The sequence below is a fragment of the Clarias gariepinus genome, chromosome 8 (genome assembly GCF_024256425.1).
Source record: "Clarias gariepinus isolate MV-2021 ecotype Netherlands chromosome 8, CGAR_prim_01v2, whole genome shotgun sequence".
NCBI classification, from domain to species: domain Eukaryota; kingdom Metazoa; phylum Chordata; class Actinopteri; order Siluriformes; family Clariidae; genus Clarias; species Clarias gariepinus.
In genome coordinates, this window is record NC_071107.1 from 16,819,845 (window position 1) to 16,836,749 (window position 16,905).

The 16,905-nt window shown below is 39.2% G+C and overlaps 1 protein-coding gene across 1 annotated transcript in view; it reads left to right on the forward strand.

Annotated features, from left to right (window-relative positions):
• Positions 1-1,437: 1,437 nt before the first annotated feature.
• Positions 1,438-16,905, forward strand: part of unc5b (unc-5 netrin receptor B) — a 73,270-nt gene continuing 57,802 nt past the window's right edge. The window contains exon 1 of the mRNA XM_053502671.1: positions 1,438-1,931. Coding sequence (XP_053358646.1) covers positions 1,844-1,931 — 88 coding nt within the window. The 5' untranslated portion in view covers positions 1,438-1,843. The remainder of the gene's footprint in view (positions 1,932-16,905) is intronic.

The window sequence follows — 16,905 nt, forward strand, 5'->3', positions numbered from 1 at the left end:
GGGATTAAATATTAAAAAAAATGTAAAACTGATTTGAATTGCATTTAATACAATGTTTAAACACTTTTTATATAAAAGTCTTCAATACAAATCGTATAATGCCCACATGAAACATTCCCCATCTTAATATTTTAAGTATTAGTTATTTAACTATTACTATTTTATTTCCCTCAAAATGACACTAAAAACAAACAAACAAAAAAAACAAATTTCTTGAAATATTAATAATTAAATGTGGGGTGGAAAAACTGTTGTTCTTAAAAATTTAACAGATGACTGGTCATGTCCATCAATCTGATCCACACTATGCTAGAGAAACTTGCAGGTGGGAAGACACTGTTTTGTAGTTAACATCAAAGAAATAAAATTAAAAAAAACACCTTTAAAACAATCAACAGCCTTCACTAAAGAGTCTGTATCAATAAAATTGCCTCCAACAATGGGAAAGGTCCGTCAGGTCCCTCTTGTCTCATTGTCAAGGCACAAAACATGGAAGAATGCTCCAGTCATCTCCATATTTTGCAGATATCATTCCCATCATGCTGGTCCCCACCTGTGGATTACACACCATCACTTAATGTTGCAATATAACTTACATTTATATTGTACATTTATATTTATAACTACATCTCATTTGACCCAACATAGAGCAACCCAACAATGTGTTTAAAGTACCCAAAATGACCCAGATTTTCAACCCAGCATAAAAAACCCAACAATGTGTTTACAGACACAACCCAGCATTTTTTTAGAGTGTAGTCACTGTCTGTGCAAACATTTGCATATTCTCCTCATGTCACTCATATTCTCCTCATGTCACGACATGAGTTCACTGGTTTCCTCACACCTCCTGAATAACGAATGACCCATGGCTATGAATGAGTGAATTATATTTTGTAACAAAAAGTATGCATCTAAGCAGACATGTGAAACAGCGCCCTCGTGTGGAAACACTTTATAACAATCGACCACCCAAGTGAAAGATCAGTACATCGGGACGTTAAAGGTTTCCAGGTATGTAAATGGAGATTTGGACTAACAAATCGTTTGTAATGGAGTGTGATCAAAGGTCAGGATGATGGAGTCAGTTTAAATCTGTTTGTTTAGTTGTATGTTTAAAATAAATGTTTGCAAATCTTTTCTATAATCGGATGTGTTATAATGGGTGCACTTTGCTGGTTTATCAGGCTCCTTTAACATGCATACTTGTGGTGACAATTCTGTACACTCTGAACTCACTCTGAACAATTGATCCGTGTCGCTGAAGAAGACTTTCATTGTATCCCGCACGTCTCTCTGCTGCTCTCGCGCTCACTTCCTCAGCGTGCGCGCGGAGCAGAGGTGCTCTCTGATTGGCTGAGCGGGAGATGGAAGTCCACAGTCTCTGCGCGTGTTTACTCCTCGAGCGAGTGTACACCGTGCAGGAGAGACGGCGCGCGCTCGCAGGATGGACGCTCACAGATAACAGTCGGCACCTTCGTTGTTTTCTTATTAGTTAGAAAGGTGTTTTTTTTTTTTTTTTTAACTCTAGTGGTGTATTGCAATTGAACGCATTTGGTCTGGCTTGTGGATGAAAATGGAAGACTCGTCGTGAAGTTGCTGTTTTTTTTTTTTTTCTTTAATCTGCCGAACTTTACGCATATGCCCTTTGCTGCTGAAACCCTGCCGGCGGAACTTAAGCGTATTGTGAAAGTTTGAGGACGCACACTGATTTTGCAGCTACGGAAGAACACATTTGATTTCACATTCTAAGGAAATTATATCTTCCTTGTGCAGCGGCGCGAATACCGAAGAGACTTTTCAGATCTAGAGCGGCGCGTGCGCTCCGCGTGAGCTGGGGAAGATGCTGTGTGTGGGGGGAGAGCGCGCGCGAGCTGCCGGGCCGCTCCTCGCGCTGCTGCTCATCGGCGGAAGCTTCGTGTACAAGACAGGTAATGTACTTACACACAAACCCCCCCCCCCCCCCACATTAGTAAAAATGCCTCACAATTGGACACACTTTTTACGTCTTACTTATTATTTTCTTATCGACGTGTTTTAGCTTAAATATAGATTTTCTTCATCTAAAGAGAAGCAATAACAGGCTTGTTGAGGAAGATGGTTCCCTGGTCGACATAAATCTTGATAATAAAAAAAAAGGCAATGCTGATTAGTGTGAATGAATTCCTTATGAATCAAGACCCTGCATGACTTCATTATCTCGCATGAGCATCTGACGTGTTGTTATGTTCCGGATATGAAACCCTGCTGTGTGAAGCGGGTGAAACGTGTGTACAGTAGCAGTTTCTGGATTGATAAGCAATACAGGACGCTGGAAGCTCGCGAGGGAAACTGCGCTCGAGGCCTGTTTAACAGCGGATGGCTTGTGTGTGTGTGTGTGTGTTCAACTTTATCAGAATGTCAAGAGCGAGAAGCAGGTGACTTCTGTCATTTACACGGAGGTCATTATTCAGGCCTTGGGGTTTTGTGTGCACTAGAAAAGGGTTTTTTTCTCTAGTAAATGATGTTCACGCCTAGTTTGTTTGTTTGTTTGTTTGTTTCTGCCACTCTGTGTTTTTAGTTAAACAAGGGGACGCACTCTCTGTAAAACATTTTTGAATAAAGTGCTTTTTCTTCTTACTCCACAGTGTGTGAGTGTATTTTAAGGACGTAGTTATAGTTTGAGTGCTCCCTGAGCTTTTTAATGAAGACAGATTAAAGTTTATCTTGGTGTTTTCATCACATTAAACATCAAGAAAAAAAACAACAACAGCAAGTGAGTGGAGAGAATATGTTTGGCAATATTTATTCACCTCAAACATATTGAGGAAATAAACTAATACTTAAATTCTTGACAAACTTTATACAGTTCCTGAGAGTTCATATATTACCTGTAATAACTTGCAGTCTTTTGCAATTAAATAATTTGTGAATTTTTTTTAATGCGATTAATTACTCAGCACTATTGAATCCAGAGCCTACATGTTGGAGAAATGTTTGGGGTAGTTTTATATGTTAGTTAGTGTGTGTAGGGGGGGGTGGAAAAATGAGCAAGAGAGAGAGATTTTTTTTTTGGACATAATTCAATTATTTAAATATTTGAATTTCAATATTGAAATGTGAAGAGTGAGTTTCTGCTTGTTCGCCATAGAGTTTTCATATTCCTGATGCAACATTATATACCTTTTGTTAATGCTGTTTTAATTAAACCAAGTTGATTAAAGTGACCAGTCAAACTTGCTGAGAACCCGTGATTGGATACAATAGTAATAATAATAATAATAATAATTACTATGTGCAACTCCTCCTGGTTACATGGGCTGGACATTCCCCTCAACATTATCTGGATTTCTTTTACAAACCTGGTTGAGTAGTAAAAAATACTGCCAATGCATACAGAAATTTTATTCCTACCATTTTTATTAGAGACGCAAGCTGGTCCAGAAAAAAAAAAAAATCTATTTACGTCTCAGTAGGAGTGCCAAAACAGATTTTTTGCCTCCTGACAGGTTAATGCAGCAGAACCCCCCACCTTGGACAATTTTTGTTGCCTTTGTGCCCCCTATTTACTCAGGGCACATTGAATCATCCGTCACCCTCCCTTGCTTCATGACACTCCTTTATTGTTACACTCTTTAGAAAATTTCACCTGCTTAAAATTTATATTTATATTTTTCCGTATAAGCTCCTCCAGCATATTGTTTTTCGGGCATGACGTTAAAATAAAACAAGATGCATATAGAAAACAGGATAGATTCAGGCTTGGCTTATTAGAAGTTATTAACTTTGTATGAAAATGATACATGGTACTCGAATATGGCATTTACATTATTATAACCTGTTGTACGTGATATATTTAGGTGCTCACAAAAGCTTACATAAGCAGAATGATTTAAAACCCTTCCTCTGTCATCCTTTCTCTGCACGTTTGCACAGGAAAAAAAAAAAGAAGCACAATTAGGAATAGAGTCAAACTAGGACAGCTGGAAGTGAACTGTGCAGAGAAGTGAGGTTGTACATGTTGGTTTCTGAGGGTTTTTTTTTTTCCTGCCGTAACAAATTAGTTGTTACTGATCACTTTTTAGCGTTTGCCTTGTCATTAGATTATCATAAGACATGTTTAATTGGAGCAGTTTGTGCAACTCCCCAGCTGTGAGCAGCCAACCTAGAAAAGCTGCTTATGGTAAATAGGAAGGGCGTTGTTTAAAACAGAATTTATTTGTATGGAACAAGAAAAGCCCAAAGCAATGGGTTCTTGTTCAGGTCAGGGTTTTGAGAGCAGAGCTGTCTTGTCAGGTGCAACTCTGTGGGTTCATCAGTGTGACAGGGACGCCAACACTTATTTCAGTCTATACAGCATCATAGTCGAGACAGATAACCTACCACTGTCTGTTCTGTCCCTTTATTTTTCCTTTCTCCTTCTGCATGTGTGTGTGTGTGTGTGTGTGTGTGTGTGTGTGTGTGTGTGTGCTAAGCTCAGATTTCCTCTATGAAACTGCGGCCTTAGTGTTGACACACACATTAATTACCTAGACTGCCGGGAACCCATGTCTGGTTCCTCTACCCCATCAGTCCCATCACTCATGTGTGTGTGTGTGTGTGTGTGTGAAAGAGAGAGAGAGAGAGAGAGAGAGGAAATATTCAAGTTCAAGGGAAGCAGATAAAAGAAGTGTGTATGTGCATGCATGTTTTGTGTGTGTATGTTTTTGTACATGTATGTTCTTAAGCGGAAATTAGAGAACAGTAGATTTTAATCGTAGAGTAGTGCTTGTAAGTGCCTGGTGTTTAGACAAGAGTAAGTAAGCTGAGTGAGAGAGGAAGGGTCAGAGTGTTTGGTTAAAATAAGCATTGAGGCACATAAAAATAAATAACTATAGAAATAACTATAAGGGTAGCGAGTGTTAGGTATTTGGCTAGTTAGTGTAAATGTATACGTCAATGTCTGTCGTTTTTGTTCTTTTTATTTTACAGTAAATTATATAATTCATGCATTTTTATTATTGAAGATCTGCTGTTTTGCCCAATGTGTGTGTATACAGTACAAAAGTTTGGATTTCTTTTCTATATTCTAGAACAATATTGTATTTGTTCTAAACTATGAAATAACACATTTGGAATTTGGTAATTAAGTGAAAACAACAATCAGTTGTTATTTTATGACATCAAGGACAGCCTTTCTGGAATAGTTCTTGCAATAACAGTATTGTCACATGTATTTGCAAAACTTGTCAAGCACTATGATAAAACTGTCTCTCGTGCAGACCATCTCAGGAAGGCAAGACCAAAACTTACCTCTGTTGTAGAGGAGAAGTTTATTTAGGGTTACCAGCTTTAAAAATCACCAATTAACAAACAGCACCACTAATTAGAGCTGTTATGAAGGCTTTACAGTGTATAAGTAGCAGACACATTTCAAGATCAACTGTTCGAAGGAGATTTTTGCATATTTTTTTGATGCTTTCAGCATTGTTTTACAATGTAGAAAGAAATAAAATTTAGGAAAGATCATGAAATTTAAATCCAAACGTTTGACTGGTAGTGTAGGTGTGTGCATGTGTGTGTTAATTTTAACCTCAGCTAATCTAATATCATGATATGTATCTCCAGCATATCATCGTGCTATAATATTTTTGCCAATTTTTCCACCTCTGAAGGAAGAGCCCTGGAGTGTGTCCTCATGTCTTCTGCATTATCGTTTCAGAGAACATGTCCATTCTTCCCTGTAAGGGTTATACGAGTTGCACTGTAGCGCTCCAGGTTATAAAGGTGCTTCGGGTTAACTATGTGATAAAAACTGTTTTATTTATTTTTTTCTCCTCAAACTGCTCAAAGAAGAATTGTCAAGTGTGAGCAGAATGCATTGTTGTCCATTATAAGTACAGTGCAGTTTTGCAGAGAAGAATTGTTGGGCTCTGAGAGACAGGTTCATAGAAGAGGGAAGATGAGAACTTACAAAGTAAATAGAACTGGTCAAACAGAATGTTCAAGGGAAGTGAAGATTGAAGGAAATGAAGAGCGCAGAGATGGAGAGATAGGCGAAGCGAGACAGAGAGAGAGAGAGAGAGAGAGATTGTGAGCAGACTAGTAGGGAGTACAACTTGCAATGCTGGCTGTGCATTAGTTTAATGGGAGCTTTGGGAGAGAGAAATGGAAGGGAGGAGGGTATTGGCGATCACTGGCATCCTACTCACTCTCCAATCCTGTATTATTCATCAGTGCAAAGTGGCCCTTGTTAATATTTTAAATCTGTTTACGACTCTTTCAGCCTTTTACATGGCAACCAGAGTGTAAGTGAGTATATGTGTCTGTTCTCTAGGAAGCACGTCACACATGTATGATTTCTTATTAGCAGGTGTTATTTTTGTTTGTTTGTTTTGTTTTTGCATTTCCATATACTTATTAAACAGATGCATTTATCCAAAGTGAATTCCAGTTGATTTCATGCATGTGCAAGTCCATGTGTGGTTCATGTGCAAGGACAAGGATTTGGGGATTCAAACTCGCAGACCTCTAAAAAAATTACCCAGGGCTGTAAGCGCTTATCCACCACAACCAATTTAAATGTAAGACGTAAATCCATCATGGTAATTACCTTTTCTTGACACCAACACCTTATAGCATTAGATTAGAAGTCAATAGGACAGACCTTTGTGGTAAATGGTCCATATGTAAATGCATATACACATATGATACAGAAGCTTTAATGATGACACACTTGAACAAGAGTGGAGAAGAGCTAAAATATAATGTGAGATAGATGGATTGAGATGATGCCAGTTTGGTTTTTAAATATCCTTTATTTTAAAAAAAGCCTGAGATATAGAAGGAGAGGAAGTGAGAAGTGAGAAGCAGTGGTATTCAAGCATCATTAAGTCTCTGGCTCACTCCGGGAGGTGAGGAGGGAAAAAAAGAAAGACATAGCGAAAGAGTGAAGGTTAGTAACTGATGAGTAGATCGTTGGGAGGAGATGTTTTTATTAAGGCTCCCGTCGATGGCTAGAGCTCCACTTATTATTGGTGGACACCTTTAATGCTTTGCCAATACTGTACATATCGTGTGCTATAATAAATCTGCAGCAAACAACGTTGCGAGAAAGTAGAGAGAGACAGATGGGTAGGTAGAGGGAAAGAGAGAGAGAGAGAAGTAGTTAAGAGAAAAGGAAAGCTAAAAAAATATCTTGAAATTCTACTGCTTGCAGTTTTTCATATTTTTTATTGCCATCTTTTTGAGGAAAAAAAGGACTTATAAATGACATGAGCTGTTTAATCTGATGCTAAAACTAATCTTTTTATATTCGTCCTTTATTAGGCTCAAAGGTCTGTCTGAATGAGCGACGGCTGTTATTAGAGCCAACACAAAGACCACACACTTACTCACTAGGCAAAGAACACAGGCATGAGACAAACAGGAGAAGAGTTGAGAAACAGGATGCTGTTGAGGACACAGTGAGTTAAAGGGGTAGGTTGAGGGGTGAATGACGGGAAAGAAAAGGAGAAGATTTTAATGAAGTGAAGATGAGCAGGGCATGGATGAATAAGAAAAGAAGAGAAGGAGACTCTTCACCCCAGCTAGGGTTTACGGCAGATGGGTGGTGTGTGCGTGTGTGTGCGTGTGTGTGTGTGTGTGTGTGTGTGTGGGAGGAGGGTCAGATGGGTGGAGAGTGACAGGGTCTACAGAAGAATGACTCAGTGGGGTGGCTTTGTGCCCTACTTGAATGGAAGGGCTGGAAGAGGCTCCTTCTCTGCCACTGTGCGTGGGGTGAGGGGGTGAGCTTGCACTCTTCACTTCTGAGAGATCGAGTTTTTATGTCTGTGTGTGTGTGTGTGTGTGAGTGTATATGTGTGTATTTACTTGGCCTCTGTTCTCTTTTCGTAGTCACACTTCTATTCAGCCTCCACTGAACAATAGCGCCTGGAGCTGGCATGTGAAAGTTTGCATTCTTTCTCCAGCACTGTAGTTATGACAGGCCTTTTTACAGCTTCTCTTGCACTATTTTTCAGTAGCGTCAGCCAACTTAATAACTTCAGTCTGAACAAAGAAAAACTGTTTGACTCGCAGTCGCAGTAGGAAACTACAGTCACAGTGCAGCGAGTAATGCAGCATACAGTCGAGCCAGCCTTAGTTTGTCTTGGGCTGGGATTCTGTCTTGTCTTAGCAGCTTTAAAGGAATTTAGCGGAACTGCCTCGGCACCTGTCAACACACGCAGATCACTGCACGTCCTAATTACATCCACCTCAAACTCATTAACTCATGAGAACGAGCATGTCTCTCCTCATTCTGGTGAGGCATGTGTCTGCTGCTTTTAATTGTTCTGATATGCTTGATAGACTGATTTTGATTGAGAGGTGGATCCAAACTGCTCAGCAGGCGATGTAGGCATGCTGGAACAATCACTGTCAGGGATGGCTTTGTTCATTACGCCCTGACCTAATAAATTTCTGTGCTTATATTAACCTATGCATCATTTCAGCTTATTTTACTCTATGTCTTGTGGCTTGGGAAGATTGTCTGGTCAAATGTGAACATTTTCTACAATATATTATTAGGGTGCTAATCGATTAATCGAATAAACCCCTCAGTGTAAGCTTGATTTATAGAGTTGTAGCGGCACACAGTGTTTGTCCTATACACTGATTTATTTGTTTTGGCTCGACACAGTATCAACTTTGACCTCCACATACTAGTCTTCTTTTTTATTATTTAAAAATGGTACATTTTTATTTTATACATTTTTATCGATTTGCTTAGCCCGTCTCACACACGCAGACACACACAGACCTGCCTGTGAATAGCCCTAATCCCCTGGCATTGTAAAGCACTCGTGAAATGCTCACAGACATACGATAAGTCTGGTTCATTTTAATCAGCTAGAAGACAACCGTTCTGCGTTTGGTAACCATACACAAGTACCCTGGAAAAGGTGGTCTCAAGAATGATCTACTACTCAGGCACGGACCTGTCAGATATGAAAGCCAATCGTACCTGAGATTGACGTAGATGGCTGTTTAGATGCGAAATCATCAGTGCTGTCAGTCTTCTTCCGAAATCTGTCTATTGCATAGCACACTGTAATCTCATACTTTGAACTACACAGTTGCTCTTGACATTTTTTTTTCAAATATCAATAATATTAGGCATAATGCGAAAGTTATTTTCCTTTTTATTTTTTTGTCTTAAGTTTAATGGCAGCTAACAAGCCAAGTAGGTGCATACTGCCACCTGCTGTATCGGAGAGTGTAAATACGCATGTGTACCCAAGAACGGAGAGCAAAGATAATATGAAAGCTGGCCAGCGGGGGAGTGCAACAGAGTTCTCAGGGAAAATAAAGATGGTGGAAGGAGAAGCGTATCATAAACAGGTCGACTCGATCCGATAATCTTTAAAGGAAATCCAGAGACATAACACTTAAAGTTCTTAGCCTGGCTAGTAAAGATAGCTAAGTGTTCTTTAGAAAACAGCTGCCTCGTCAAGATTACCCCTTCATGCAAGAAAAAAACAAAACGTAACGCTTAATACAGTTTTACATTTTTAAAAGCAATTAATGATTTCACAATTAAAAAAATATCCTGAACATAAATCAGAATAAAGCTCATTTAGATCATAATCTGTTTTTGGAAAAAAAAATGCTAATGTTAAATTTATAGGATTATAACTTTGACTGCTAACATCAACCGGATGAGTCTAACTACGAGCCTCATCATCGTCTCTTCACTCATCTGATCTATGTCTGTTCTCACTTTAGTAGAGAAATTAATTCAGTTGATTAATTCAGTCAGTTCTGTCCTGTTGACTACAATTCCAGAGTATGCAATCACTCTTCTGTTTGTTGTTGATGTGACAGCACCAGAGCTAGCGTCTGAGAACAAACTGTCTTTTTTCATGGCTTCACTACGAACATTCACTCTGTAAGAAAATTACTTTTAGATGGTTTTAGACGTCTTTAGGCAAACTAAGTCAGTTGTGTTTGTTAAATCAGCTTTTAAAGTATGTAGCATTGTCAATAGATGTTATGGTCAGAAAAACCCCAAACTTTTTTTGTTGTTGTTGTTGTTGTTGTTTTCCAGAATTCATGCAGAGCGTCATCAGCTTGTTTTTCCCCTATATTCCACTGTGTTCTATCGAATTACATCTACAAGTGAATCTCCTAAACTACATTCTTCTGTTAGTTTCTGAAGCATTCATGATAGTTACTGAGTAATGGGCTTTAAGATGAGTAACTAAATAAGTGTTTAAAGGTTTATATGGGATATTAAAACATTCTCTCAGCTACCATCTTCCCAGGGAGCACTGGAGTCTGTGGAGTTTCTGTAACTCATACCATTGTGGCCACAGCCCCCCCGTGGTTTTAATATGCATTCAGAAAGCATTGCGGAACAACTCTTTAGGGGTCCACACATCCTGCTGGGACCATGTGACATTTTGGGGCCATGCAAATCTCTTTTTCTCATATTTCTAGCTGTTTTTTTTTTTTTTTTTTAGCTTCAAAGGAAATTCCTGACCAGTTTCTGAAGATTAGGCATGCATACATTTATGTATATCTGAAACTGATGGTGGGTAAAATAATTGTGTGAGGATTAGCAGCTTATATAGTTTTGGTCATGCAGAAATTTTAAATCGTAGAAGTCTTTATCAATAAGTATTTGATGCAATTTGGCACGTTTCAGTCTCTGCGAAACTGCGAAGTCTCTGCAGATGTATTCCCTGTTGACTCATCCATCTATTCTGCTTTTTGATTTTCTTTTGCTTCTTATGCAATCATTCTCTTTTCTCTGCTCTTATTTACCTTCCCACTGTGGTAGGGGGCTTGTGGAACTGATTTTCGGAAGGCAGCGTGGAGAATCCTATCACTCAGGGTTTAATGTTTATTATGGCTCCCATCTGCCCCAAGAGTAGCATTGTGGGTGGTGTCACTGGGGGATGTGAAAGGGAGGAGAGAGTATTTATTAGGGTTCTGCTGGGGGTATCAATGCAACTGTGGGGAGGAGTCCTTAACACCCCAGAGAGGGCATACGCACAAACACACATGCATGCTAACACACAGAGCAGCTGGTTTGTCATTGTTGTGGAGTAAGTGTGTGTTGCCGGTCAGTGAAGTGTGATGGCTTGTGATGAAATACTGTTACAACAAGATGCTCAGAAGACCTCACACAGCCATACTCTGTTAAACAGCCAGTCTGACCCAGCCTACTCCTTAAATGGACGATTTTTTTTATTGTTTTACCACAAGAAAGATGCACAGGCAAGAATGCATTTTATAAAAACATTAAATGTTGCAACCAGCACGGCTCTTTTGAATACAACTATACACACATTCGACTACTGTATAACAAACTCCTGTATACCTGACCTCTCCTGTGGCAGTAGCACAATGCATCAAGTCACACTGATGCAGACCAAAAGCATTAACTAATGTTTTTTTAATTAGTCTAAGTAACAAGTGGGTTTTGAGACTAATTTGCTTGCAAAGTTTGGATAAAAAAAGGGCTGATTGGCTTTTCTTTAGTGTTTGCAACGTTTGGTAATGTAATGCCATAAAAATGTGTTTCTGTTGCATGATCACCAGTCATGGCCGATCAAACTGAAAATTGATTCTTTTCCCCCCATCTCTAATAAATATGATATGATCTTAGCGCCTTTGCCTCGTGGTTGGTGGTGTTGGGCTGGTATGAGTGTTTTCGAAACTCCTTATCCACTGGGTTTTTCTATTCACAATTGTCACTTGAGTTTAGACAGAATGGAAAGAGAAAAGAACATCTGGTAAGAGACAGTTCTGCAGATAAAGGTATTGATAAGAGAGTTCAGAGAAGATTGGTTCAAGCTGACGGGAAGGTTAATGTAATTCAGATTGCCACTCTTTACAACAGCAGTAAGCAGAAAACCATCTCTGAATGTGCTTAATTATTTGGTGTTTTCTCTCACCCTTGTAGAAGATTGACACATTAAATCGCAAGGTGACAACACATACTAAATTAATTTCGCTCACCAGTTTCATCAGGATTTCGACATACTGGAATTTTAAGAATTCTGAAAAGATAAGTTTGGTCTTCTCTGCCTGCAGATTGCAGCTCAGTTGAGGTGTGTAGCTTTCTGGAATCTATAATGAAAAGCTTGCACTAGTTACAGCATCATGATGTGGCAACACCCTGTAAAGTGCATTACATTTAAACATACATAATAAGTGAATGCTTTTATATTGCACAAGTCAGCAATTTTTTTTCCTTGCATCCCAACCTTCTGACACATCCAAAAAAAAAGAAAAAAAAGCTAATATGAGCACATAATCTGCTTGTTCCTGGATACTCTGTCCACCTCTACTTGGCCCTGAAGAGAGGATGTCTTAGTGGGACGTGTGCAGTTTCCATATGGCTGTAACTGCTGTCTTAGAAAATTGAGGCTTAGTCCAAATGGAATTGTACACCAATCCTTATTCCTTTATTCATTCTAATGATTTCTTTTTCAACTTTAATTTGTAGCCTGGAAAAATACCTCCTTTATCTGTGCCTGTCAGCTTTTTTGCCTTTTGACTTGTGATGGAGGAAACAAGTGCGAGTTAGTTAGAGAGTGAGGTGAAGAGAAGAAGCGCTTGGATTGGAGGTTGAAGGCTTATTGCAGGTAGAAGTGTAATGATGAAGTTACACTCACAGGATATATCAGCGTGTGCTTTCACACAGCCTTCATGCTTTTCAGTGTGTCTAATTTGACACTTGTTCATGTGGGCTAATAAGTGTTTTGAGAACCAGTTTGACTCTGACTTCACTCACTTAAACAAAGTAATAATTTTGATACTCAATATTACTACATGTCATGATGTTTTAAAGCCCTCGATGTTTTGCAAATTACTAAGGTCTTTTTCTTTATTTTCCTCCAAGGTTTGACTTGGAAAATGAACAAGTCTTGGTTTACAAGTACCGAGTATCATGTATCACGCATACGCTTCTTGTTTTGATGCCGAGCGTCAGGTGATCACAACTGAGACAATGTTTTTTCTTTCCTGTCCTGCAGGTTTTGTCTCCCCTGCTGGGTCTTAGTGCACACACACACACACACACACACACACCTCCTACTTTCGCCTTCACAGACACACACACACACACTCTTTCTTTATGCTCTACACAGAAACACTGCTCTGTGGCAAATCTTTTCAAATATAAAGTGCAGGTTAATTTGTTTTATTTTTACTTTACAGCAGTGATTCCGTTAGTGTTTGGCTTAATCAAGTGTCATTAGAGAGATTTCTTGTATATTTTTCTGATAAAATCTTTTCTGTTTCTGTTGTGGAACAAATTGTGCTCGTAATCCAAGGTTCCACTGTACTTAACTTTGAACCTCATGTAATGGGACGTCCCAGCACAATTCACCTCAAGGTGACTGTGCAATGCTCAGAGAAACACAAAAAACCCAAGAGCTAGATCTCGGACCCTACAGGTCTCACTGATCATGTTAAATGTTTTTTTCTTTTACCCAAAAGCATCTATTGCACTCAATTAAAAGGTAAAAAAAAAGGTGATCTCTAATACTGGTCTGATTGGTGAATCAATCACATAATGGTGTTTTGTTTTACACTGTATGAGTTTGACCAGTGTAAGAATAAAATTCAATTCCTAATTGTTGTCAAGTAAATAGGCAAACATGTGAGTGCAGCGTGATATGAATGCAGGGAAAGACATGCAAGCATTCATAAATTAGATTGCATGCATGTGTGAATCCAGATCATGATTTAATATTATTTTTTATCGTGCAGGCCTAATCCATGATGGCACAGTTAGAAGAAGACTGAACAAGTATGGTTTGTTTGGAAGGGTTTCCAGGAGAATCCTATTGTTTCCAAAAAGAACAGAAAGCACAACTGAGGTTCGCAAAAGCACAAGCCTTCTGGAACGATGTCCTAGAGACAAATGAAACCTAAGTGGAGTTGTTTGGCCTTAATGGCTAGTGCCATGTTTGGGAAACACAAAACAGCACTTTTTGAAAGGCCTTGTTCAGAACTCAATCCAATTGAAATCCTCTGTTGGGATATAAAGAGAGAGAGAGAATCGGGACATTTATAAAGTTAAATCATGTGTCTTTGCAGTGCAAACTGTATCAGCGCCCAGGTATTGTGATAATATTGTTTCAAATGGTCCCTGGTGATTCCCATCCCTAATAACAATTACAACTTGTTAACATTCACACGTTTAGTTGGTATGAAGGCTGGTTGGTTTCTACAATAATGCTAATTAATGTTGTCTTTAAATGTAATTACAAGGAATTTCTAATTACAGTGCATTATAATTAATAATATCTGTATCTTTATTAATTATAATAATACCCAGATTTGTACTAATGTTACAGTGGTGACACTGTGTGCTTGTTAAACATTTATATTAGTATGTGCAATCATATGTATGAATAAGGAAATCCGTTCACCTCTCGCCTGTGGATGAACAGATGGGTGCCATGGCCGGCCTCACTCTCACCTCTCTGCTCACTGTGCTTGTACTCTGGCACTGTGCTGTGATTAGCAGGTGAGCTGAGCTCTTAGCAGTTAAACCCAGCCAGGCCACGCTTAGCCTTCTGTCCCCAAAAAAGTCAGTATGTTTGGACAGTCCAGTGCATTTTTTACTGGGGTTCATTCACAGTAAGCTGCTCACAGCCTCTGTCTGTATATGGCAGCAGTAAGTCAGGTTTATCCGTAATGGCATAGTGCCCTAGCACTGCATGGGCAACGGTTATGAGGATTAAGGAAACAGATGGACGCCATGCTGACTGGTGCAGGTTCATTAACTCTCTTTGCGGTTGCTCTGAACTGCGCCACCCCGTCCCACATCGTACTGTCTTGTTTCGTTCTGCTCACAGAATAGCACTGTGAAGAAAAAAAGAGCTACAAGGGCAAGTGCCAGAGTAAAAGCCGTGAAGATGTCTATTGATCTGATGGCTGAAACGTGGGCTGGATCATTCTGCTTGATCGATTAGTCTTGAAGTGAGGGACTTTTAAAAGACTGTTGATGCATAGCTGTCCGAGTACATCTCACATCAGGGTTTGTGTGCTGTGAATCTTTATCAGGATGCTGTGAGAGAGAAATCAAGTGATTAGGGCCAGAGGAGCTTGTTGCAAGCATGGTAGAGCAGGATCTTGGGAATGACTAAGGCCATTCAATGCACAAGGAAGTTACCAAGTCCTTTTCCTCTGTACAACCAGGTACTGTACACACAGTATTTCAGGAGCTGTGCTTAAAGGATAGGCTCCTGTTACTCTTGTGTAGTGAGCCCCGGCATCTTCCCCTGTGGCATCGTCTGCTTTCATGCGCTTGATTATCTGCACAGTATGAAAGTTCTTTTCCTAAAGAGCGAAGGAAATGAAAATCAGTATTTAGCAGTCTTACATGTTGGCTGCCATACCAAAACTTTTTTAATCTCAGACATTAGAAAAAATCTCAGGCTTAGAAAAATAGCAACACCAATATACGCAATATACATGTATATGGACAAAAGTTTATCAGGATACCAAGGTGTCGATTTAATTTGCTATTCGACATTATGATTGTGTAAGTATCATGATTTTATAAATCATAAACTTTTTTAGTATGCATATTTTGTTACAATTCTAAAAAACCTTAATAATAATAATTTGCTCCTACCACACAGGTTGCTATGTTGTCTGCCGATGTGTGAATAGTTTGGACGACTGTAGGATTATAGAGAACATTTTACCATTTCAGATGCAAACATATATAAATCTGAATAAAAAAAAATAATAATTTATGAATTGCCACACAAAAGCATTTGTTAAGCATCACATTCCAAAGATGTTATCCTCTTTACTGCTTTAAATGCCTTCACTGTGCTGTTAAAGCTTTTCACTAGAATTCATAATATGGCTGTGGGAGTTTCTGCCCTTTCAGCCACAAGGGCATTAGTGAGGTTGGGCACTGATGTCAGGGAAATGGCCTGTGTTCCAGTTCATTCCAAAGGTGTTTAATGGGGTTGAGGTCACAACTCAGTGCTGGCCACTAAAGTTCTAGTTCCTGTTCAAGTACATGTTTCAACAATGTATATATTTATATATTTTTTCTAGATACATAGCCTGTTCATACAGAAAAACCTGGTTTTGTGGGGACTGCTATTTTACAGCTTTAAATTTGCTGGCAATAGTGCAAATATTGATGACTCATGACATTTAAAATACTCTAACGCTTCCCTGGATTAAACAGTCCCTTAAAAGCATGCCTTTCCCAGATCAATTCGGCGAGTTAGTTATCTATAGTATCTAAGGAATGCAGCGCTTGGAATGCCTTTGTTTTTGATGGGCTTCCTCTAATGCATCCTTTTCCAACAGTCCCTTTACTGCCACTGGCTATTCCACCAAAACTTTCTATTTGAAAAGAAAACTGGAACATATGGAATAAAATTCTTGACCTCAAGTCATTTCACAGGTGCTTTAACAGTAACTGCTCATAATGCTTGTTAATATAATGCTTCATAATGGGATAGCATAAGGCTGCATTGATTGATCCGGGCCCTGAGTGCAGGCTTAAAGAAGACGTGCAGACACATGGACATGTAGCCAGCAGACGTTTTAGCAGATTGTGTCGATGGCTTTGTGTGGGTCCCCACGCTCCTGTCAGAGAAGCTGTCTAGGCTGAAGGCTGCTGCCTCTTTTTCTAAAGCGTGAGCAGGTGGTCTCAAGCATGTGGGACAACTGTGGCTGTGGTTCTGGAGCCACAGAATATACTTTACAGTACATGCTTATACCGCTCTGTTTATATGAAAACAAAATATCATTCCTCGAGTATAGTCCTGTATGTATGTGGTTTTGGGAAGACTTGAGTGCTTAGTGTTGCACTTCAGATCCAAAGCACAATTCGTTCCCTGTTTTAATGAGATGTCATAGAAGTGCCACCTGTGAGAAATCTTCTGACGGCAATTTATGATAACAACACAAAGT